At 43.4% G+C, this 25,485-nt stretch overlaps 1 protein-coding gene across 2 annotated transcripts in view; it reads right to left on the bottom strand.

Moving 5' to 3' along the window:
- Window positions 1-289: 289 nt before the first annotated feature.
- The window catches only part of NALCN (sodium leak channel, non-selective), a 380,117-nt gene continuing 354,921 nt past the window's right edge, over window positions 290-25,485 (bottom strand). The window contains exons 40-44 of one of the 2 annotated variants that reach the window (XM_054012833.1): window positions 24,960-25,117; window positions 24,133-24,283; window positions 21,254-21,403; window positions 20,612-20,729; window positions 290-544 (exon numbers count right to left, since the gene is read on the bottom strand). In XM_054012833.1, the coding sequence (XP_053868808.1) occupies window positions 459-544; window positions 20,612-20,729; window positions 21,254-21,403; window positions 24,133-24,283; window positions 24,960-25,117 (663 nt within the window). In that variant the 3' untranslated portion in view covers window positions 290-458. Of the gene's footprint in view, window positions 545-12,968; window positions 19,403-20,611; window positions 20,730-21,253; window positions 21,404-24,132; window positions 24,284-24,959; window positions 25,118-25,485 lie in introns of those variants that run through there. The other variant, XM_054012825.1, reaches the window with a different exon arrangement.

Genomic DNA, 25,485 nt, shown 5'->3' on the forward strand with positions numbered 1-25,485 from the left:
GGTCTGGGCAGAATCCAAACACTGTTTTTAGCTTTGGGCCTCACATGCACACTCCTGGATGCAGATCTTCTATCTGGCCCCCTTCCTTGGGAAGTGGCACTCTGCAGCCCAACCAGGCCCTGAAAGCGTCCCCAGTCATGGCTGCCCAGATTTCCATCTCCATAGGCATTGTGGTTTATAGTTTAAACGCTTGTGGCAGATCAAGTAAGAAACCCAGGCTTTGCAGGTCTAAAAACCATAGTAATTTATAGACTTAAAACCTACAAGAGTTACAGATCTTTAACGCAAACCAACAAAAACATACACACTCTTAGCCCTGAGCCTATGTTCACCCCTTCTTGTGAGTACAAGAAAAAACAATTTGACTCAGTGCATTCAGCCAGCAAATTGGACTGAAAATCAACCACAATAAGATAGATATCATGATCTTTAATATTGTCTCACCATCACCAGTACGGCTAGAGGATTATGTTCTCACCAATGTAGAAACAGTCACATACTTTGGCAGCACCAACAGCCAGGACGGTGGAACAAGCCAGGACATCTGGAACAAAATCAATAAAGTCAGGAATACCTTCAGCAGTTTAAATACAGTCTGGAAATTATCAAAATACAACACCAAAACCAAACTCAATATTTATCAGACCTGCGTACTTTCAATACAACTTTATAGTGCAGAATGCTGGGGAATGAGAAAGTATGACATGTCCAAACTGTCTTCATTCCATACAACCTGCCTCAGAAAAATCCTCCGTATCTTTTGGCTCAGAACAATCTCAAACCAAGATCTATTGACACAGTGCAGCCAAGGGGATCTGAGCACCGTCATTGCCAGGAGGCGCTGGAGATGGATCGGTCATGTGCTGGGGATCGAAACTGATTCCATTGCCAGAGTCGCAATAAGATGGACACCTGAAGGCAAGCGAAAATAAGGCCGCCCGAAAACAACATGATGAAGAGCTGTGGAAGCCGAGCTGAAAAACCTGGGGCACAGCTGGGGAACTATTGAAAGACCTGCCAGAAACAGACAGGAGTGGAGGAGCTTCGTCACTGCCCTAAACGCCAGAGTCATAATAGGAACATGATGATGATGATGATGATTTTTAATAAAAGTCATGGACAGGTCATAGGCAGTAAACAAAAATTCACAGCCTGTGACCTGTCTGTGACCTGTCCATGACTTTTACTATATACTAAACTTGGATCGGGGTGCCACGGATGCTCTGGGAGTGGTCTGGGGGCGCCATGGGTGCTGGGGGGGTATGCGGCGGCATGCAGCCTGGAGCCCCCGCTGGCGCTGGCAGGGGGAACATGTGGTGGCATGCAGCTTGGGACCCCGGCTGGTGCTGGCGGCGGGAGCACGGGTAGCAGCGCATGGCCCAGGACCCCTGTGAGTGCTGGGTGGGGAGGGTTGGTATGGCTCGCAGGCTCCCTACCCGGCTCCACATGTCCCTAGGGTGGCGTTTACCTGGTGTGGTGGGCCAGCAGCAGCAGTTTGGACATATGGGAGAGGGTGGGCTGGGGTGCAGGGTGGCGCTTACCTGGGGAGGGGGTTCCCCAGCTCCTGCCAGCATGTCCCTGCAGCTCCCACCACAAGCTCAGGCTCGGCAGCTCCCATTGGCCAGGAATCACAGCCAATGGGAGCTGCAGGGGTGGCACCTGCGGTCGCAGGCAGCGCATGGAGTCCCCTGGCCCGTCTGCCTAGGAGCTGCAGGGACATGCTGGTGGGAGCCGGGGAGCCTCCTCCCCAGGAAAGCGCCACCCTGCACCCCAGCCCACCCCCTCCCATATGCCCAAACTGTGGCTGCTGGCCCAGGGCAGCCCCTGAGCCAGCATCGGCGGCTGCAAAAGTCATGGAGGTCACTGAAAGTCACAGAATCTGTGACTTCAGTGACCTCCATGACAGACAAGCAACCTTAATCTTATAAACCAAGGTTGGATGTAAGAAAAACAGCCCACATTTTGGGGAGGAGAGGACTGGCTCTATGACCAAGCCAAAATATGTTTCTTAAACAAAGAAAAGGGACACCCAGAGCATAGGGTTGCGTCCCTGACCGTCTTGGCTAATATCCGTTTATGGACATGTCCTCCATCCTTATGTATGTCTCTATTAATGAGCATGACACCATACAGGGTGAGGAGGCCTAGTCTAGTGGATACATGACCAATGAGGTTGTTATTTGTATTACAGTAGCGCTTAGAGGACCATATGGGATCAGTGCCCCATTTGGCTACAAATGCACAGTAAGAGACAGGCTATACCCAAAAGTGCTGAGCGTCTAAATAGGAAACACGGACAAAGGGTAGGAGGCACAGCAAGGCAGAGCAGAGCTGAGAACTCACGATGCTTGAGTTTTAGTACAGTGTGCTATGCACCTGACACCACTGCCCCTTAGCCTTCTAGTCAGTGACATGGGATGAAATCATGGCTCCACTGAAAAAAAATGGAAAAACTTCCATTGAGTTCCATGGAGCCATTATTTCTCCGCAGTGTGTGACCTTAAGCAAATCACTTTGCATCTCAGTGCCTCAATTTACCCATCTGTAAAACAAAACTAATCATACTTATTTTCTGTTGTAAGAGTTTTTGAGACCTATGGATGAAAAGAGCAACCAACAAGCTAAGTATTATACCTAAATGATTTTAGCATTTATCAGCAAAGTTATACACTTCTCCTATTAAACTGCACTTGCAACACCATTCTCAAGAAACACGAATTACACTGCTCTACAGGCAAAATGCTTCTGAAATAAATGTAGTCAAACTTTACTAATTCTGGGTCACTGAGAACAAAAATGATGCTTAAAATTGTTGATTGGCTCTAGTTTTCAAGATATGCTATTGGGTCAGTATATACGACCCTTGACTTGGGAATGGCGGAGGATAAGTAAGTTATAAAGGGAAGGGATCTCAATTTAAACCAGAAATGACTAAAATACATCTTTGACTGGATCTATGAATACATCTATGACTGGGTTTGGACAGTACTTGCTTTTTAGGCAAAACAATGAATGATGCAATCTGAAGCTGGTATTGCGTCATACATGATATGAATTGCATCATGTTATTCCTAGAAGTCACGCATGATGCAATCATAACGAAGCTTACATCACTCTGCTGAACAAATTGCCCTATATCAGCTCTAGAAATCATATAGTGTCGTGCTCTCTTATTTGTCAGTGTTTGATTTTGCAAAGGGACACATTTCTGTTTAGCCAAAGTGAGCAGAGATGCCTCGTACTTGTGTGAACAGTGCAGATAACTTCTGCTATGTTTGTGGTGAAGTGACTTTTGCATCACAAAAGCGTAGTATAACCACTATGGTTAAGAAAGCCTACCACCTTTATTTTGGCTGCAAAATTGGAGATCAGGACAAGAGGTGGGCCCCACACATATGCTGCAACACTTGTGCAACAAATCTTCGCCAGTGGTTGAACGGGAAAAGGAAATCTATGCCTTTTGCAGTGCCAATGATTTGGAGAGAGCCAACAGATCATACCAGCAATTGTTACTTCTGCATGGTGCCTCCAGTTGGGAAAGGTGTGTCAAAGAAGAAAAAGTGGACTGTGCATTATCCAAACATTCCATCAGCTATACGCCCAGTACCCCACGGAGAAGGACTGCCGGTTCCTGATGCACCAGAATCATTCTCACTTGAGTCAGACAAGGAAGAGGAAGAGGATGAAACTTCTGGTCCTGAACCATCAGTGTCACAGGATCCACATTTTCTCCCATCTTCCTCCTCTGAACCACACCTCATAACACAAGGTGAACTGAATGACCTTGTCAGGGATTTGGAACTACCCAAGAGTAAGGCAGAGCTGTTGGGCTCCAGACTACAGCAGTGGAATCTCCTGGCAGGTGATGTTAGGGTTTCCATGTTCCGTGACCGTCAAAAGGATCTTGTCCCATTCTTCTTCATGGGAGGTGATCTTGTAGCCTGCAACAACATCGATGGTGTGATGGCAGCCCTCAACATCGTTCATGATCCAGATGAGTGGAGACTGTTCATTGATTCATCGAAGACGAGACTTAAAGCTGTTTTACTGCATAATGGCAATGTTTTGCCATCAATTCCAGTTGGTCATGCAGTCCATATGAAAGAAACCTATGACAACATGAAACAACTTTTGAGGTGCATAAACTATGACCAACATTTGTGGTGATTTGAAGGTTATTGCTCTCTTGCTTGGTCTGCAGACTGGATACACAAAGTACTGCTGTTTTCTCTGTGAATGGGATAGTTGTGCAAGAGATTCCCACTACATCAAGAAAGATTGGCCACTCCGACAGTCATTGGAGCCTGGGAGGAAAAGTCTTCAGCATCCACCACTTGAATCAAGGAAGATTTTGTTACCACCCTTACACATCAAACTGGGTCTGGTGACGAACTTTGTCAAGGCCATTGACAAAACACAAGCAGCTTTCAAGTACCTCTGTGGAAAATTTCCAAGGTTAAGTGAAGCTAAGATAAAGGAAAGTGTCTTTGTTGGTCCTCAGATTCGTGAACTTCTTCGAGATGATGAATTTGACCATCTGCGTGGCAAGGAAAAGACGGCATGGAAAGCCTTCCAGTTAGTGGCAATAAATGTTCTCGGAAACAACAAGGCAGACAACTACAGGTTGTTGGTGGAAAACCTCCTCAAGGCATACAAAAGCCTTGGTTGCAACATGTCACTAAAGATACATTTTTTGCACTCTCATCTAGATTTTTTTCCACCGAACTGCGGAGCAGTGAGCGACGAGCATGGCGAGCAATTTCACCAGGACATTGCAACAATGGAGAAACGCTATCAGGGCAAATGGAGCCCATCAATGCTTGCAGACTATTGCTGGACAGTGACAAGAGATTCTCCATTTAATGAATACAAGAGACAAGCCAAGAAGCGCCGAGTAGACACTGAATAGGACTAAACTATGTACAGAATAGTTTTTTGCCTTTTATTTCATAATAAATTTTATTTATATAACCTTTTGCTGATTTTTTAAAGTGTTACATAAACAGGACAGGTGAAATATTATCATGTAAAGCAACCATAAACACATGAAAAGACCTAGGTTTACAATTTATGATTAAAATTCTACTATCTACACAATATACATAGACATAAAATGTAAAAACTTAAATATCTTAGAAACAGTAGCCAATTAGTTGTTTTAATGGTCATATTTGAATTCAGCACATCAAAATACATAATAAATAGCACATTTTATCTCTGAAGCAGACGACTTCTCAAACATTGTAGACCAGTGTTATAAATTCGTCCCCCCAAAAAACATCAACAGTGAAAGCTGATGAAAATACGATCTAATAATATTTCTCACCTAACAGTAGCCCCTAAGTGAACATCCGTGAAATTAAGATAACATACGTACATACTGAAATTAAGACAATAAAAATAATACATAACTATACCCTATGTATGTTAGCTAAGATTATTGTGTTGTGATGAATTTCCTGTGCTCATAAAAATATTTTTGGTATGTTTATCATGTGGGCAGGTTAAATCTATGGATATGTCAACACTACAGAGACTACACAAGCTTAATCATGTGGAGTAGCAGTACCAATGAAACTCCATAGTATAGATATGGAAGGGGGTTTTCTGTCAGTGTAGGAACACCACCTCACTGAATGATGGTAGCTCCATCAACAGAATCATTTTTCCTTTGACATAACTGCATCTTCATTGGGATTTAGGTCCACATAGCTATGTTGGTCAGGGATATGGCTTTTCATACCCCAACCGACATAGCTATGTTGACCTAACATTACAGTGTAGAACATGCCTTTGATGTCCTAAGCTATTCATTATTTTGTTTTTAAGTCTTTAGGTTTTGTAAAGGATGTTCTAGCTAAGTTAGTCTTTGGAATTCAAATATGGATCTGAAGTGCATGCCAGCTGACATGGAAATGCCTGCAATGACTGCTAATACAGAATATCAATTAATCTGTTACAACTGAAGTCTTATATTATCACTTCTGACAAATAGCATAAAAATGGGCAATGCAAATTGCATCATTTTAATGAAAAATGTACTTCCCAAACCAAACCAGTGAGAGTGTCTCTGGGAGCACTGTCAGGTTAATCAAAGGTCATGTGTCATACTCATGTTGGAAATTTCTTGGTTCTTTTAAGATACTGTCCCCAGGGTATCTAAGTGGTGGGCTGAGCACACCAAGCATTCACCCTCTGCTGCTCCATGAACATAGATAAGAACCACCACATCCTGTCTGAGCCTCGTGCCTGCAGACAGCCAATGTAAGGTAATGTTAGCCCTCTAGTGTTCAAAGAGAGTTTAGAATTCCCATAATAAAAATGCCTCAGCATATAACATGGGCTTTTAAAAATGTGTTTATTGACTCAGTCCAGGGCATTTATTTACTGTATCTAGCCAGTCTGGCTCAGTGGTGACTAAGAATTTTGATAGCAATTACTAATAAAGGAACCCATGTTGAAATAACATCACTGCAGTGACCAGCTAGGCTACCCCTACAAAGTCAAGTAGTCTCAGGGCTGTTCTTATGCGAGGTCTTCTACATGCAGAGGTTGCACCGATCAGTTTTAAAACCAATTTAGTAAAAGCAATGCAAACCCCAAAGTATTATATTGATGGAAAACTGGCTTAAAGCAGTTTAGCTTGGACCTATAACTGAGGCCTTGTCTACACAAAAAAGTTGCACTGGTGTAACTAAAAGTGTGTTTTAAACTGATTTAGTTAACTGGTGCAAAAGGATCTGTGACACTCTTATTTCAGATCAACCCAAGTTTATTTTGGTTTAACAGAAAATAGAAATGTGTTGATGCTAAACTGAAATAAGAGTGTCCCCACAGGGTTTGAACTGGTTGATATAAATCAGTTTTAAAACAAACTTTAAGGGCATGGCTACACTTGTGAGTTAGAGCACATTAAAGCAGCCCAGTGCGCACCAACTCACGACGCGGCCACACTGGCAAGGCAAGTAGAGCGCTCTGACTCCACGGCTACAGCGCTCCTGGTAATCCACCTCGGTGAGTGGAATAACATTTGATGCGCCCCGGCTGGAGCGCCATGGCACCAGTGTGGACGCCCTGTTCTGTTAATGCGCTCTGATCAGCCTCCAGAAGTATCCACAATGCCCGTTCTAGCCACTCTGGTCATCAGTTTGAACTGTACTGTCCTGCCCTCAGGTCACCAACCATCAGACCCGCCCTTTAAATTCTCTGGGAATTTTGAAAATCCCTTTCCTGTTTGCTCAGCCAGGTGTGGAGTGCTCTTAGCAAATCTTTCCAGGTGACCATGCCTCCACGTGCCAGGCGATCCCCAGTATGGAGCAATGGCGAGGTGCTGGACCTCATCAGTGTTTGGGGGGAGCAAGCTGTCCAGTCCCAGCTGCGCTCCAGCCTTAGGAATTACGATACCTTCGGGCAGGTATCAAGGGACATGATGGAAAGGGGCCATGACCGGGATGTTCTGCAGTGCAGGGTTAAAGTGAAGGAGCTGCGAAATGCCTACTGCAAAGCCTGCGAGGCAAACAGCTGCTCCAGTGCTGCCCTCGCGACCTGCCATTTTTACAAAGAGCTGGACGCGATACTTGGGGGCAACCCCACCTCCACTCTGAGGACCACCATGGACACTTCAGAGCCCAGTCCAAGAAGGCAGGAGGAGAAGGAGGAGCAAAGCGGGAGCTAGGGTGCTGAGGACGAGGAAGACACCCCAGCATCCCTAGATGCATGCAGCCAGGAGGAAGTTAGCCAGTCGTGATGGCTGGTGCTTGGGGAAGGACAAACACCAGAGGAGGTTCCCGGTAAGCGGCTTTTATTTTGGGAAGGAAGTTATTAGGTGCGGGCTCTTGGGGTAAGGAGGGTTAGGGCTGCATGCAGAATAGATGCAGAATAGGGCGTTGATGTGCTCTCTCACATTGCGGTAATCAGCCTAAGTGATCTCTTCAAAGGTCTCATCCAGAACTTGGGCAAAGTGCTTGCGCAGGTTTCATGGGAGAGCCACTGTGATCCTTGTCCCAGTCTGGCTAACATGTCCGCGCCTCTGTGCCGTGAGGGGCAGGGGGACCATTGCTGCACATAGGTAAGCTGCATATGGGCCAGGGTGGAAGCCGCATTGTAGTAGAAGACCCTCCCTTGCTTCCCAGGTCACCCTCAGCAGCGAGATATTTTCCAGGACGAACTCCTATGGAAAATGTGGGGACAGTGTTCAGTATGGGGGCCCCCTGCAGCTGTTGGCTCTCCCCAAGGCACAGATATCCAGAGGACAGTACAGCCATGAAACAATCAGTCATGCTTGACCCTGTGCTTACTCACCATTTTGGGGCTCCCGGGTTTTTTTTCATAGATTCTAGGACTGGAAGGGACCTCGAGAGGTCATCGAGTCCAGTCCGCTGCCCTCATGGCAGGACCAAATACTGTCTAGACCATCCCCGATAGACATTTATCTAACCTACTCTTAAATATCTCCCGAGAAGGAGATTCCACAACCTCCCTAGGCAATTTATTCCAGTGTTTAACCACCCTGACAGTTAGGAACTTTTTCCTAATGTCCAACCTAAACCTCCCTTGCTGCAGTTTAAGCCCATTGCTTCTTGTTCTATCCTTAGAGGCTAAGGTGAACAAGTTTTCTCCCTCCTCCTTATGACACCCTTTTAGATACCTGAAAACTGCTATCATGTCCCCTGTCAGTCTTCTCTTTTCCAAACTAAACAAACCCAATTCTTTCAGCCTTCCTTCATAGGTCATGTTCTCAAGACCTTTAATCATTCTTGTTGCTCTTCTCTGGACCCTCTCCAATTTCTCCACCTCTTTCTTGAAGTGCGGTGCCCAGAACAGGGGTCTCAAACTCAAATGACCACGAGGGCCACATGAGAGCTAGTTCATTGGCCCGAGGGCTGCATCACTGATATCCCACCCCTCACTGCCCCCGGCCCTGCCCCCACTCCACCCCTTCCATGAGCCCTCGCCTCTTCCCACCCCTTCCCTGCCCCCATTCCAACCCCTTCCCTGAAGTCCCCACCCCAACTCCACCTCCTCCTTTCCCCCAAAGGGTCCATGAGGGGTGTGGCAGGGGCTCAGGGCAGGGAGTTGAGGTGCAGCAGGGGGTTGAGGTTCAGGCAGGGGGCTCAGGGTGCAGAAGGGGTGTGGGATGCATCAGGGGGCTCAGGGCAGAGGGTTGGGGTGTGGGATGCAGCAGGGGCTCAGGGCAGGGGGTTGGAGGTGGGGTGCAGGAGAGCTTTGTGCTCCGGGGTGGCAGCAGCATACACCAGGGCCAAAGCTCCCATTGGCTGCGGTTCCCCGTTCCCAGCCGTTCCCAGCCAATGGGAGCTGGGGGGGGGGGGGCAGTGCCTGGAAGCCAGGGTAACACAGGGATGGAGCTCTCTGCTTCTTCCCCCCCACCGCAGGGACGTGATGCCAGCTGCTTCAGGGAGGGGCACGGGGCTCGAGGGGGGCAATCCTGTGGCTGTAGTTTGCCCACCCCTGGCCTGGAGGTAGGCCAGGGAGCACGGGTGCAGGCTGCTTGGCGGGCTGCAGGAAATAGCCCCGTGGGCTGCTGTGTGTTTGAGACCCCTGGTATAGACTGTGCTTGCTCTCCTTAAGTATTGGGGAATCATTGCTCTGCCAGGTGTGAACAATGCTGCCTCTGTTAAGTGTTGCATTTTGCCTTTACAGATGTAACCTTGAGATCTCAGCCCTCCATGTTATCACCGGCCGAGAGGCTGCAAAGAATCAGGAAGAGGCCACGTAGAAGCAAAGAGGACATGCTGCATGAAGGCCTGCACTAAGGCGCTCCCTTAATGAAAATCAAAAAGTGCAGGAGTGGCGGGAGCGTGAAAGGAGGGTCTGCCAGCAGAATGCGGATCACCAGCACCAAAGCACAGAGCGGCTGATAAGCATCATGGAGCACCAAGCGGACTCGATCCATGTGCTCGTAGCCATGCAGGCGGAGTACTACCGCGCCTGCCTCCGGCCCCCCCCACAGCCTTTGTCCCCAAACTCTTTCCCTTATGTCCCCATGTCACCTCCAACCCAATTTCCCCAACATCCAGGTTCTTATCACCACCAGCTGCCTCCAACACCTGTAGCTTCACCACCCAACCCTGAAAACTACGTCCCTTTCCCTCTGCACTCAACCCCCATCACCATGCAGTATAGCCATCCTGAAGTGCAGCACTCATTGCACAGCACTCCAAACAGGAAGGCTGAGTATGATAACAAGACATACGCAAATTTGTGATTGTACCATTCTCCGCCCCAGCCCCTTGCCCTTTCTGTTTCCCAGGCAGTTGTGTTTCTTTTCAAGAAATGCATTTTCTTTTAAATAAATGGATTTTTTGCTTTGACAACATTCTTTATTATTGCATAAAGTAAAAGATACCTTAGCCCAGGAAAGCAACAAGCACTTCAAGTCAGTGTATCATACATAGCAAACACAGATTCCTACTAACATTGGAACCACTGCACTTCACTCCCGTGCAGGGCACTAGACATTACTGGTGGCTTTCAGCCTCAAACTGCTCCCTCAAGGCATCCCTAATCCTTGCAGCCCCACGCTGGTCCTCTCTAATAGCCCTGCTCTCTGGCTGTTCAAATTCAGCCTCCAGGTGTTGAACCTCTGAGTTCCATGCCTCAGTGAATCTTTCACCCTTCCCTTCACAAATGTTATGGAGGGTACAGCACACGTATATAACCGCGGGTCTGCTGTTATCGGTCAGGTCCAGCTTCCCGCACACTCCACTGTCATTTTGCACCGGCTCAGCCTGTTGTTGAACTGCTCCTTGCTGCTGTCAAGGCTCCCTGTGGAGGATTTCATGAGCCAGGGCATTAAAGGGTAAGCGGAGTCTCCAAGGATCACAATGGGCATTTTGACTTCCCCTACGGTGATCTTCTGGTCTGGGAAAAAAGTCTCGGCTTGCAGCTTCCTGAACAGGCCAGTGTTCCGAAAGATGCGTGCGTCATGCACCTTTCCGGGCCAGCCTGTGTTAATGTCAATGAAACACCCTCGGTGATCCACAAGCGCCTGGAGAACCATAGAGAAACACCCCTTTCGATTAAGGTACTCGGAGGCTAGGTGGGCTGGTGCCAGAATTGGAATATGCGTCCCATCTATCGCCCCTCCGCAGTTAGGGAAGCCCATTTGTGCAAAGCCAGCCACAATGTCATGCATGTTACCCAGAGTCATGGTTCTTCTGAGCAGAAGGTGCAATTAATGGCCCTGAAAACTTGCATCAACATGATTCCAATGGTCGACTTCCCCACTCCAAACTGGTTAGCGACTGATCGGTAGCTGTCTGGAGTTGCCAGCTTCCAGATTGCAATAGCCACCCACTTCTCTACCATCAGGGCAGCTCTCAATCTTGTGTCCTTGTGCCACAGGGTGGGGGTGAGCTCCTCACAGTGGCTTTTCTCATCCAAAAGTTCTGCAGCCACTGCTCATCATCCCAGATTTGCAGGACGATGTGATCCCACCACTCAGTGCTTGTTTCCTGAGCCCAAAAGTACTGTTCCACGGTGGTGAGCATGTCCGTCAATGCGACAAGCAATCTTGTGTCGTATGCATTACTCGAGTCGATATCATTGTCAGAGTCCTCACTGTCACTTTGGATCTTAAGGAATAACTCGACTGCCAAACGTGGCGTGCTGGCAACACTTGTCAGCATATTCCTCAGCAGTTCGGGCTACATTCCCACAGACGAAAAGGGAAGACAGAGCGTACAGTATAAAAAATGTTGAATGATGGCGCCAGTTGTGGATGGAAGCAGAGAGATTGCTGGGATGCGAACCGATGCATCACGGGGCATTGGGACAGGACCCAGAATGACCTCCGCCCCCTTCCCACAAGCCACAGCGCCAGAATGGGAAGAGGTGCTCTGTGGGATAGCTGCCCACAATGCACCGCTCCCAATGCAAGTGCTGCAAATGTGGACACGCCAGTGCGCTTGCAGCTGTCAGTGTGGACAGACTGCAGCGCTTTCCCTATTGCGTTCTATGAAGGCTGGTTTAATTCAAAGCGCTCTACATTTGCAAGTGTAGCCATGCCCTAAGTTTCATTTAGTTCCACCGGCTCATGTAGACAAGGCCTTACCAGTGCAATATAAACTGATATGTTCAGGTTTAAATTGATTTAAGAGAGTCCACAGACAAAGAGGCAGTGGTTTAACTAAAGGGGTTTAAAATCACAACTTTAGTTAAGCCAGTGCAACTTTCTGATTTGATCAGCCCTAAGAACTTGTCTACACTTACAGCTACGCTGCTGTAGTGCTTAAGCCTGGTCTACACTACACAAATAGGTTGACGCAAGGCAGCTTACATCGACCGAACTTATACACTAAAATTTCACTCCTGCCAACATAAATGCCTTGCTACACTGACTTAATAACTCCGCGAGAGGCATAGAGTCAATGTCAATGTAGTTAGGTCAACACAGTGTCAGTGTAGACACTGCATTGTTTACATTGACTGTTAACAGCTTTCAGAAGCTGTCCCACAATGCCTCACACTAACAGTACAGTTGGCGCACACACTCCTGGTGAGGACACACATCGCCGAGACAAGGAGCAAAATGTGGACACGCAAAAGGGATTTAATTACTGTGGCGGTTCTATGCCAACGTAACTTAGGTCAACATAATTCTGTCGTGTAGACAAGCCCTTAGTGAAGATGCTACCTTTGCTGATGGGAGACCTTCTCCTGTTGGCTAGGTACTCCACGTCTCCAAGAGGTGGTAGCTAAGTCAACATGAGAAGCCTTCCCAGCAACATAGCACTGTCTACACTGGGTTTAGGTAGGTAGACCAGAGCTAAGAGTTGGCAGACAGCTGAGAAGGAAAAAAAAAATAAACCCAAAAACAGCTTTGGGGTTTTTTTTTTGATGATCTGTTTAGTTTTTAAAACATCTAAAGTGTTTAGAAAAAAAAGATTCGCACAAATGTCCGCAACTGAAATTTGGATCAAAGCAATTGAAGCAAGCACAGCAAAATGTTAGCATTGTTGTATAATTTTAATGTGTCAATAAGCAATGAGATGAGCCATATAATATTTTCCCCCTCTTCTCTCAGAACAGAGACATTTTTCTTATGCGAAAAACAGTAAAATGAAATCCATAATAACAACATGAGGCTTGGAAGTCTTTAAACTGTACTAGTAGTAGAGTTCTCAATCAGTAAGAAGTAGGAGAAGCCCAGAAAGTAACATTACTGATCTAAGGCGAGTGTAGGGCTCCTAGAGGAATACCCAGATGGAAAATAAGACTGATTTCCCTTGTAAAACTGCAGTCAGATCCAATATGTGAAAAAAAAATCAAACAATTATAGTGACACATAGCCCACTAACGGAGTGAATATTGAGAACATTAAATGTATCAGGCTGCTGTCTGACAGTCAAGTTGGCGTTTTGAGGCTTTAAAAAAAACAGGCTGATATAATGGCATAGAACTACTAAATCCAGCCTCTCCACCAGCGAACTCAAGTAAAAAAACCAACAAAACCTTATCTGGTTCTCCTAAACCCATGGCATAGTCTTAGCCACTCAGAGAACCAGCAACAACACCATCCAAGTCTTCCATCATGTGACTACTACAGTTTGAAATTCATAGTTTCCAAGGTTAGAAAGGCCCAGCATGATCATCTAGTCTGACAACCTGTATAGCACAGGTCATAGAACTTCCCCAAAACAATTAGTAAAGAAGATCTTTTAGAAAAACATCCAGTCTTGATTTAAAAATTGTCAGTGATGGAGACTCCCCCATGACCTTTGGCAAATTGTTCCAATGATTAATCACCCTTACTTTCGAAAACGTTCGCCTCATTTCCAGTCTGAATTTGGCTAACATCAACTTCCATCCACTGGAGCATGTTAGATACAAACACCGTTCTCTGTTAGATTGCAGAGCCCATTATCGACTATTTGTTCCCAATGTAGGTACTTATAGACTCTAATCAACTCACCCCTTAACCTTTGCTTTGTTAAACTAAAGAGATTGAGTTCCTTGAGTCTACACTATCGCTAATTCAGAAAGCATTGTCAAAGCCTTCCCCAAATTCTTACTGATATGCAAGTAGTACAAACGTTTTTGTGTCCAACTTCAGCAAAAATTTTGCTGAGACACAAAATGTCTATTGAAAAACTCCAGTTTTGTGGCAGCAACAAAAGAAGAAAAGGCTCTTCAAATCTGAGGAGGAAACGTCAGGCAGCTAAACATTTTATTCCTTTTAACCCACTACTTAGGCTTTTCTTTCATCCACAATAAGCTGCCCTTTTGTAAGGGACACTTTTGTATGTGCCCAAATTAGTCGCCCAAATCCCCCAATGCACATGTGCAAGTCAGGTAAAAGTATGAACCCTATAATGCTAGTGAAATAAATAGCTGAGATGGGAACCTGCAGAAGGGGGTTAAATGTGCTGCATATACACTTAGCTCACTGAGGGGTTAATAACTCTGGTGTTTGAAGGTACTTCAGTGAGAACAATGAGCAAAAATTGCTAATGGATTCCCACACTACAGCCCTTGAGATTAAGAGGAGGTTAATTGAATTCTAGTGTGCTTCCTTTGTGTTGCAGAGCAATTGAACAAGTCAGGACAACCAACTTGTCCATCAACAACCTATATTTTGGGGCAAATTAATCCCTCCTGTAAATAAATTGACTTCAATGGAATTACAGCAAGGATAGATTTGGCTTGCTGACTCTGTGCTCAGGGAGGTTGAGATACCCATACCACCTGCTTGGGTTCCAGATGATTGTGGTTTGAGGAAGATTTAAGAGGAGTTAAGAAAATGCAGTCTAGATTGCACTTTAAACACAGATCTATGTTTCTGGGGTTCCAAAAATATTGTTACACCGAGTGAAGCTTTGCTGCTGCTTTTGTGGTTAATAGCCATCCTTTTTTGAAGCAATGACAGGAGCAATGTGGATTATTGCAAATAAAAAATAGAGCAGGAAATCTCATCCTGATTCTGTCCCCTCAGAATTTTTCTCCTACAAAGAAAACATCCCACTTGGGAGTACAACTCTCCTCTGACTGCTCAGAAGCTGCGATATTGATCTTCATAGGTAGCCATTAACTAATATAACATGAGTTTCAGGCCCTTTCAGAAGTTCTGAGGTGACACAATATTTTTTGAGGAGACTCTGCCCATGAGAAAGCCCACCTGGTCCTCACTGACTAAAGAAATGATAGACAAACATCTTGTTTGAATTTTTAGATCAGCATTAAGAAGTGATATCTCCTTATCAGAAATGCTATTCATTTTTGGTTGCAAATTTAACTGTCTGAAATCTGACATGATAAAATAATATTGAACCAATAAAATAATATTGAACTCATTTAAGGCTGGTGCTCAGATTTTATAATACTTTGCTTCTTATTTCTGTGAGAACTCAGTATTGCTCTGTTGAAGTCACAGGGATTTTTGCCACTGACATCATGGGGAGTAGGGCTGGGATTTATGGGGATCCAAAATATTTTATTTTTTCATTTTCATGTGATAACTTTGGGTTTGGTTTCATATACCAAGGGCATTGTGTGCAACAGATGTTTCTGGCCTTGTGGGAGTGCTCCTTTGGGTTGTGTTTTTTTTTTTTTTTTTAACTTTTAGGTCTGTGGTTTTTTCAACTTCTCGCTTCTCTAGGACACTTACATTTCCATTGGTGAACTGGTGCACTCTGCCTCCCTGTCAGGCTTTTCTTTCCCTGGCTGAACTGTATTGTTCAGGCAAGTTGTCACTGCACTTGAGGTGATTTTTCAACTTGTCACCTCTTAACCTCTTTCCCCTGCTAGGTTCTCCACTATTGAATGTGATGGCTCTCTCCTATTTTTTAGTTATATAAGGAGGTTTTTCACCTGGTTTCTGACATCCCTGAGTGTTACGATTGACATATATACATTTCCACATCTCTGTAATTGTATTTGATTGCTTACATCTGTAACAGCAAAACTACATAAGAACAGTCATACTGGGTCAGACCAAAGGTCCATCTAGCCCAGTATCCTGTCTTTCGACAGTGGCCAATGCCAGGTGCTCCAGAGGGAATGAACAGAACAGGTAATCATCAAGTGATCTATCCCATGTAGCCCAACTAGGGTACAGACAACTGGATTCTGGCTTTTCCATTGTGGCTAACTCTTAATCTGCTTGTTTTTCTTGAATATGCTTAAAAATATTTGTTTCAAGGTAAGTCGAGAGGCCTTGGCTCCTCCAGTAATGAAATAATATTGATATAATTATCCATTACAGGATTTCCTGCCCTTCATCAGAAACATCTAGAATACTGGACTGGATGGACCACTGCTCTGATCTGATATGGCAATTGTTAGGACTTAAATGCTACCACTGCTACTCTGCATGCATTTTAAATAAAATTACACGCTATTATGCAGCCAACTAATATATGAGGTAAGCACATCAAATGCAGTTATAATGAAAGTTTGGGGGATGGATCTGGCTTAATGCAACTCACTTTTATTAACAGAGTACTGTAGGCAAGGACAAAATGTTTGCCAGATTTTTTTTTTTTAAAAAGACGACTCGCAGTAACAATGATTCAGAAAGTTTCTGCAGTTCAATACATTATTGAAAATCAAGATTATATCTTTTATAAATCCAATATTTATCAGATTGTCTTATATAAAAAAGCTGAACTTCAAACTGACACAAAACAGAACACAAAATACTGGCCTTGTCAAAGATGTTTTGTAATTTTCTTAAACGTTTAGTCATAGTCTACTTAATAAACAACAGAATGCACATACTGGGTTACTCTAAATCTATGATGTATTTAAGTTTTGACTAGTTTTAAACTTAAATGTACCACAGAACAGAATGACTACACCAAGCACAAATGTGTACATGATGACTCTTTGAGACTATTACGTTTAAAAAATGTCTGTTCAACAGCACACAGAGAAATGTTGATAGATGCCATGAAAACTGTATTTTATGGTCAAAACTGAGTTTGCATCACTGGTGAAGGCATCAGTGAAAACCATACTGTCTTCTGATCATTCTCCATTACTGTTTTGGCCAGAAAACACTGTAGAACACTGACAATTGCCAGTTTTTGAAAGAAAATGTTACATGTGGAGCCATACATTAACTGTGAGCCTCTCACAAGATCTCACGTCAGGCCATGTTAAAGCAACCTATCATTTCCATAGGAAACAATGGTAGTGGAAAAGGTCTCAGCGATACTACAAAAACAATTGTGTTTGGGGCCCAACAACAAAGCCTACAACTGCCAGTGTGTATCTGAGGAAAGGGCACACAATCCCCAGCCCATATATTTAAACAACTGTATATTGTGGAACCTACAAGATATGTGCCATGCTTCACTGATCATTCACATTGCTTTTGGTCGCTTCTCTTTCCCATCCCTGTATTTGTATAGCATCAACCTATATTGAAAACTCTTTGGGAAACCAACGGATTCTCTTTTACTTATCTCTCAAGTGGTTAGCATTCTTGGTACTACACAAAACAAACCACCATCACATGTTAAAACATGATTTCCCAAACTAAAAGGGACCAAACCACTTTTTAACCATGTTATGGAATCATGATACAGCCTTGGGTTTGTCAGACTGGAGCATGAGTGTTAACATGGTTAAAACTTGGTTCACTCCTATCTAGATTGGTAAAACTGAACTGTATTTTAAAAGTCTCAGAGTTGTAAAGAGGACCCCAACTTGCTATTTTATATGACATGTCTACTGCTTCCCCTCTATCCACTGGGCCAGTAACCCTGTCAAAGAAGGAAATTAGGTTGGTTTGGCATAATTTGTTCTTGACAAATCCATGCTGGCTATTCCTTATCACCCTATTATCCTCGAGGCACTTACAAATTGATTGTTTAATAAATTGTTCTGGTATCTTTCCAGATATCGATGTTAGGATGACCGGTCTATAAATCCCCATGTCCTCTTTGTTTCCCTTTTTAAAGTCAGGTACTATATTTGGTCTTCTTCAGTCCTCTGGGGCCTCCATGAGTTCTCAAAGATAATTGTTAATGGTTCCGAGATTGCTTCAGCTAGTTTCTTAAGTACCTTAGATATAATCAAGTTGGTAGGGCCAAATGAAATTCATCCTAACTTATCTAAATATTCTTTAACCTGTACTTTTCCTATTGTGCCTTGTGTTCCTTCCCCCTTGTTAGAATATTAATTGTATTAAGTATCTGGTCACCATTAATCTTTTTAGTGAAGACTGAAGCATTATAGGCATCAAACATTGCAGCTTCTTGATATCATGAGCTCTCCTTCCTCACTAGGTAGAGGACCTACACTTTCCTATGTTTTTCTCATGCTCTTAAGGTATTTAAAGAACCTCTTCTTATTGCTGCTTTTGTACCTTACTAGGTGTAACTAGTTTTGTCCCTTAGGCTTTCTGGTTTTGCAATTCTTTTGTACTCCTCTTTAGCAATCCATCCGAGTTTCCACTTTATGTAGGATTTATTTTTGTTTTCCAGGTCATTAATGAAACACACCATGTGTAGATGCTTTTGCAAATTCTTAAACCATGTAATTTTTTTGGCTGATTTCTTATGAAAATGGAACTCTTTACATAATTAACCAGAAGAAAAAATTCCAATTTGTAAAAGCCAATCCATCATTTTCTGATTTTAAAATCAGCTATATTGTATTTGCATATTTAAGAAAATTACAAGAAAAAGACTAGACTTGAAATTCAGAATCTGTACTTTGTAAAAATACTGTCCCTTACCATGAACTCAGTGCTGACCTCTTTAGGTCATTCATGAATAATAAAATCTTTCTAGAGAAATATTACTAGAATAGAACCGAGGGAAAAGAAAAAGAAAAGAAATGCTGTACAGTAATGTGCTGGCCATTTTCAGGTATGGTACAGGATGGAAAAATGCAGAAGTGTATACCTGAATACAAATTTTTGTTACAGCTACAGAATGTATGAAATCTTTCAACGCTCCATCTATGCTAAAGACAATAGAGACTCTGTGGCGTCGTCAATACTGCCATAATATAGAGTCTTCCTAACATACAGTAATCATCACAATAGGGCTGAAATCTAACATACAGATCTGTATTATGTTTTATATGGCAAAAAGATAAAGCAGTTGAAAAATCCTATGGCATTAGTTTTAAATAAATCATACATCAATTATATCTCATTCAATTCAAAACCCAAGAAAATTGTTTTTATTTGAAATGGCTGTTGTTGCAATATGACTTAAGTTAGCCTCTTTTCTTGGTCAGATGTCAAGAAGATCCTCCCCACTCTCATCACTTTCCACAGTTAGTTGTCTTGTCCACCATTTCTTCACTTCTGATCCACAAGAAGCAGCATCTGACATAGGATTCATCTTGCATACAACAGATTTCATAGTTGTGCGACCACCAAACCGCAGATTGACTGAAGACACTGAATGGCTTATTGGTTTGGGGGCTAGGAAATTAAATGGAAAACTACTTATTAGAGTGCACATGCTTATTGAACTATTTTGCCGTAGAGCTTTTCTATACGAGAGATATGGCAGCAGTTTAAACAGACTGATTTAAAATGGAACTAGTTAAACTGGTGCAAACCCCTAATGTAGATGCACTGTGGGTTTGATCCTGCAAGGTGCTGAACACTCGGCCCTGATCCATCAAAGCCCGGCTTTGACTTAATGTAGGTCAATGATCCCACTGATTTCAATGGACTACTATAATCTTAAAGTTAAACACATGCTTAAGAGCTTTGGTGGATTGGGGCCAGTGTGCTCAGCACTTTGCAGGATTGAGCCCTTACACTGGTTTAACACTTGCTTGAATTAGTTTAGCTTGTGCCATTAAGTTATTGATCTAAGCTCAACCAGTATATGCTAGGGTTAAACCAACTGAGTTTTATGTATGATCCCAGTATCATGCATGCACATAGGCCTGGGGCCCTGTCTCCTTGTGTTGGTCAGCAGAGCTGGCCTGGCATGGGGATTGTGCACTTTTAAAAAGAGAAGAGGTACGGTGGTAGCATGTGCTTCTTTCAGCGCCTCCTATTCAATCCCCCCACCTGCCCAACATGAGCATCAACTTAAAAGACACTACCTGGCTCTTATTTTCTATTGTGATGTAGTTATTGTGATGACAACTTAAGGATTTATGAGTAAATAAACCTATCCGGGGCTGATTAAGCACCTAGACAGAAGGCCAAGGAGTTTATCAATCCAGGATATGGTTAGTACAGAGGTGAAAGAGAGCATCACAAGGTGCTACAATTATAATGAAATGTTTAATTAAGCTATTGTTATTACATTTTATATATTTCAATAGCACCCAAAATGTGCTAGATGCTGTACAGGAAGACACAACTCCAGCATACCAATCAAGTGGTCAGGATGGTGACTGATCACGTCTTCATAATTTCATATTTTTAAAAACTTGAGGGGTGTGAAGGGACAGTTTCCTCTTAGAAGGCTCAGGGGGCAAACCACTCCAAAGTGGGTGGGGCGGGGCAAAGAGGAGGAAGGACCATGGACCAGCTTTCCTTCCCCTCTGCATTTTCTCCATCTAGGGCCTGTGTGTAGACAGTCTGACCCTTTTAAAACAGCCTCTTATCAAGCTGCATTCCAAGGGCTGCTTTGGTATTTATATATTTTATTTAATGGTCTTCACTCACCTGAAGGTAAACGCCATTGTCCGAATTTCCGTTGAGGCTTCCCACCATCTGTAGAGTCCTGCCGATACCCGCCCCTGTCAGAAAGTGTTGGACTAAGGAGCTGTTGCTGGCTACTCGTCTGAATGGAGCAAAACCAAAATTCAGTGACTTTAATTATGGCTACTTACGGCATGGCCATACATTGTAACAAACGCTGTGAAAGGTCACTATTAAAGAAACATGCGCTGACTTTACACTTTTATTTTTTCCCTGCAGTCTGGTTTCTGGTTCCTTACTGCCCCCACCCCCCGCATCCCTCCAAAAGTCTAAAAATTAACAGAAAAAATAATTGGGCTGGAGCTTATGATAAAATTTCACAGAAGGGCTCGTGGGGGCAGGAAAGCTTTCCCAGGATCCCATGGGGGAGCCCTCTCTCCCATGTTGCATACCTCCCTGGATATAGAACCCCGGTCTCCTGATTCCCTGTCCAGTGCCCCTTGGACCAGGCTGCCTTTATAACTGAATGTCAACGTTTTAAAAATATGTTGGTTTAATTTTTTCCAACAAAAATGATGTTAAAAATATTTAAAAGAATGTTGTTGTGACAAGCTCAAGTATAATTCTTGATTAGTTTAAACAACAATAATTTGCATAGGTCCGTACCTCTGGCTGTGCATTGTTATCTTGATTATTAGTATTCATATCTTCACTTGGCTGTGTTGTCTCAATGCTGGGCGGATTCAGAAATCGGCTCAACTCCTGCTGTTGACTCTCTCGTAGACTATGGATAATGCTACATGACTGCTGCTGTTTCTATCAAAATATAATATTTATGTGACCAAAAGGAAAAAAGAAACTTCCCTCACAAAGACTTTTGTTCCTTGATTCTTTTTATTTTTTTAAAAATCCCTCTAAATACTGAATACTTCAAACAATTTTGAGCATCTGGTATGGATTCCAAATTGTTCAGTCTTTTCTGTAAATCTACATAGACCCCCTATCTTCACTATTTAAATATAAAGAAATCTGTCTCTGAAATCTAAGGGCTTGAGATGTAGGAATTATTGGGTGAAATCTATGTTCTGTGTCATGCAGGAGGTCAGACTAATAGATCAGAATGGTGCCTTCTGGCCTTAAAATATATCTATGCCGCAAGAGACCACCCAAAGAGCCAGCAAGTTAGTAAAAATGAGCTTTATGGGGTTGATCAGAAGCCTGTTGACGGCAACGGGCTTTGGTTCTGGCCCCAAATAAGGTTGAATAAAATGATCATGGAAGCCTTAGGACAGGGGTGGCCAACCTGTGGCTCCGGAGCCACATGCGGCTCTTCAGAAGTTAATATGCAACTCCTTGTATAGGTGCCGACTCCAGAGCTGGAGCTACAGGCACCAACTTTCCAATGTGTCGGGGGGTGCTCACTGCTCAACCCCTGGCTCTGCCACAGGCCCTGCCCCCACTCCACCCCTTCCTGCCCCCTCCCCTGAGCCTGCCATGCCCTCACTCCTCCTTCTCCTTCTCCCCCCCCAGAGCCTCCTGCACCATGAAACAGCTGATTGGGAGCTGCGGGGAGGGAGGAGAGGTACTGATTGGTGGGGCTGCCGATGGGTGGGAGGCGCTGGGAGCGAGGGGAGGTGGGGGAGCTGATGGGGGGCTGCTGACTTATTACTGTGGCTCTTTGGCAATGTACATTGGTAAATTCTGGCTCCTTCTCAGGCTCAGGTTGGCCACCCCCACCTTAGGAATATTTTACAGTGTGGATTTTTTGTTGCAAGTTATTATTGTAAGTGCCAAAAATCTGCTGGGTTCTTTATAGTACAAAAAGAAAAATGTAGCCTCTGTCACTAAAATCTTACAATCTAATTTAGTTTTAAATTAAAATAAATGGTCCTTAGAGAAGGTTTCAGTGTGCTGTATAGTTTTAACACGCCACTTGCTTAATAATTAAACAAAATATATAAAAAACTTATATTAAAAAAAATCTTTTGCAATTCTACTCAAGTTAATAAAAGGTTCATGTAACAGGTAATGGTCTGATTCATATTGTTAAAATGAAATGAAAAGTATATTTACTTTTATATATTGTAATTCAATATCATAATGAATTGAGCAATTGGGTTGAACAAAATCAAAACTGAGAGATAAGATGAAATTAACAACAGCTAATATTAGAGCTGGGACAAAAATAGAAAAATTAGTCTGAAAAGGAACCATTTATCTGAAGATCCCTGGAAATGTGTTGTTTCAGGTAAAATGAAAGCTGTATTCAAACGATCAGGTTTTGGTTACACAAAATTACAAAGCAGCAAGAGGCAGAGCCTACAATTCCCTGATGTGCTCAAATCACAAACTTTTCATGGCAAAAATACAGATTTTCGTGGGGAAATTTCCTACGATAACTTTGGCCCAGGTCCATTTTTTTTGCCAGCAAAAATGGGAATAACTCAGTGGAAAGATTATGACCGGCCCAAACGTTCTACGCATTCTGGGCCTGATTTTCACAACTACAGGAACCCAGGGCTTTATGTACCTAATTTACACATGCACATAGACACATGTTTGTGTGTTGAAATATACAAACTGGCCTTTTGTGCATGTAAACAACTTATTTGCACACACAGTCACTGTAATGGTATATGCAAATTAGGCTTCAGAATATACATTACATTTGGGTCTTCTTTGAGGATTGTTGTACCATTCTCATTGGGATCTATTTTACAGTGACGGAGACCCTTGATATGGTGGTGGTGGCTAACAGGACTATCTTCTGCCTGAATAGCTATCCAAGATGGAGTGGCAGTGGCAATGAAAATATCAGAAGTACAAATGCCTGAAACTAGCACTCTCTTTAACCTCTAACAGGTTTAGAAGAGTGCACAATCCTGCACCATTGAAGATAATGGGCATTTTGCTATTAACTTCAATGAGAGCAAGGTTGCGCCCACAAAGATCTTTCCCTAAATAATGTATTTCTTGGTTTATTCATTTGGCCTTGTCTGTTGCAGAGCAGGTCACACAGTTTTCCTGCTTTGTGTAAGGAAAGGGGATTTGTTGGCAGGAAAACAGGTTTTGCCTGCAAAATATGCGGCATTTACTAATTCTGTGAATGTAATTGTCTGTATTACGGAGACTATACCAGCATAGCTATGTCAGCATAGTTACGCTGGCATAACCCTGTAGTGTAGACACAGCATATACCTATGGAAGGAGTTTTTCCATTAGTATCAGACCACCACCTCCCCAGAGCAAATTAGCTACATTGACGGCAGCATTCTTTTCTTGATGTAGTTGCATCTACACTAGGGATTCAATTGGTATAGCTATGTTGGTCAGGGGTGTTTTGTTTTTCACGCCCCTGACCTATGTCAACCTAACTTTTAAGTGTAGACCAAGCCTGATTTTTCTGCTGATACATATTTTTTCACGTAGCTTGTAACGATGGCTACAGAGTAAACAAGGCAAAGTGAGAGAAAACTCTAGCTTCGTTGACTGGTTCAGTTCACTGCAAGCACTCCACCAGGACTTGCTGTTTTCGCTTCACTTACTGCTCGGATACGCTTTAAGCATTTCTTCAGCCACATGCGTATGGTTTGTTTGGCCACTTCTTCTTCTATTGTATACTCCAGTTGTTCCCTGGCAAGAAGCTCTTCCAGTTGAAGGCTTTTCCTGATATCAACAGACCTATATGACAGCATGCTAGAAGAAACACACAAATAAACAGTATTTGTCAAAAGCTAATGTACTTACCTATATTATTATTAACAATATTACACTTTTCAAATCTAAATGAGAAAATGTCAAACTTTGGCACCTACAGTATATAGCTAGCTAAAAAAAGATGAAGGGAGGCTCTATTGGTGCTCAGAACAACTGGAAATCAGGCCACCTATATTTAGGTGCCTAAATATGGATTCAGGTGCTTAGTTTTAGGCACCCACATTCGAAAATTCAGTTTCTTTCCCCTGTTTATGCTGCCTGTTTACCTTTTTGCATTTTTGTCATCTGGGACAATGTAATTATTGGAGGAGACTGAGTTTCACTTTTGTTTATAGTCAATTTTACTGTCAGATTTTCACCTGTGCTAGCGCAATACTGCATTGTTTGGATTTACAAACACAGCAAGGGAATATTAGTTTAAAACAATTGTTTCAAGTGGGAATTTAGAAAGCTCATGGAGACATTTCTCTAGGACTTAGATTTTCTACGGTAAAAATTAATTTAGGGGAAAAAACTAATATTTGGTTTAAATTTAAGCAGAGAATATTTCTTTAGACACAAGCTTGTATCCCCAAGTCATTTTTCAGTCTTATGTATAACATTTAGTCTGCAGAGAAACGTGTTACAACAAACTTAAAGAAAAAGCCCACCATACCTCAATACGTCATGGAATGTGACATCTCCACCATTATGCAGCCTCTCCATTTCATAGCACATGTGCTTGAACAAAAGTTTGTCCTTGTCAAGATCTACCTCCAACCTCCCACGCAGCAACCTCAGCAGAAACTTCACACGGAAGGTAGGGATTACCCCCTAGGTAAGATTGCATCATAGCTGGTTAATTATGGCTACCTTATAACTAAGTCAGAGGCTCTATTTGATGCTGTTTCTCTAAAGTGATACAGATGCTCTTTCTCCAAAGACCCTTCAGGTATGTCTACACTGCAGCTAGGAGTGCGTCTCCTAGCTTGGGTAGACAGACTCATGCTAGCTTGGCTCAAGCTAAAATGCTAAAAACAGCAGTGTGGAGGTTGCAACTCTGGTAGAGACTCAGGCTAGCTACCCAAGCACAGGACCAGGGAGTTGGGTGGGCTTCAGAGCCTGAGCTGCAGTGTGAACCGCAGCACCCACATGGCTAGCTTGAGCCCTGCTAGGGCGAGTCTGTCTAACCAGGCGGGGTG

This window comes from Malaclemys terrapin, chromosome 1 (assembly GCF_027887155.1).
Source record: "Malaclemys terrapin pileata isolate rMalTer1 chromosome 1, rMalTer1.hap1, whole genome shotgun sequence".
Lineage (NCBI taxonomy): Eukaryota > Metazoa > Chordata > Testudines > Emydidae > Malaclemys > Malaclemys terrapin.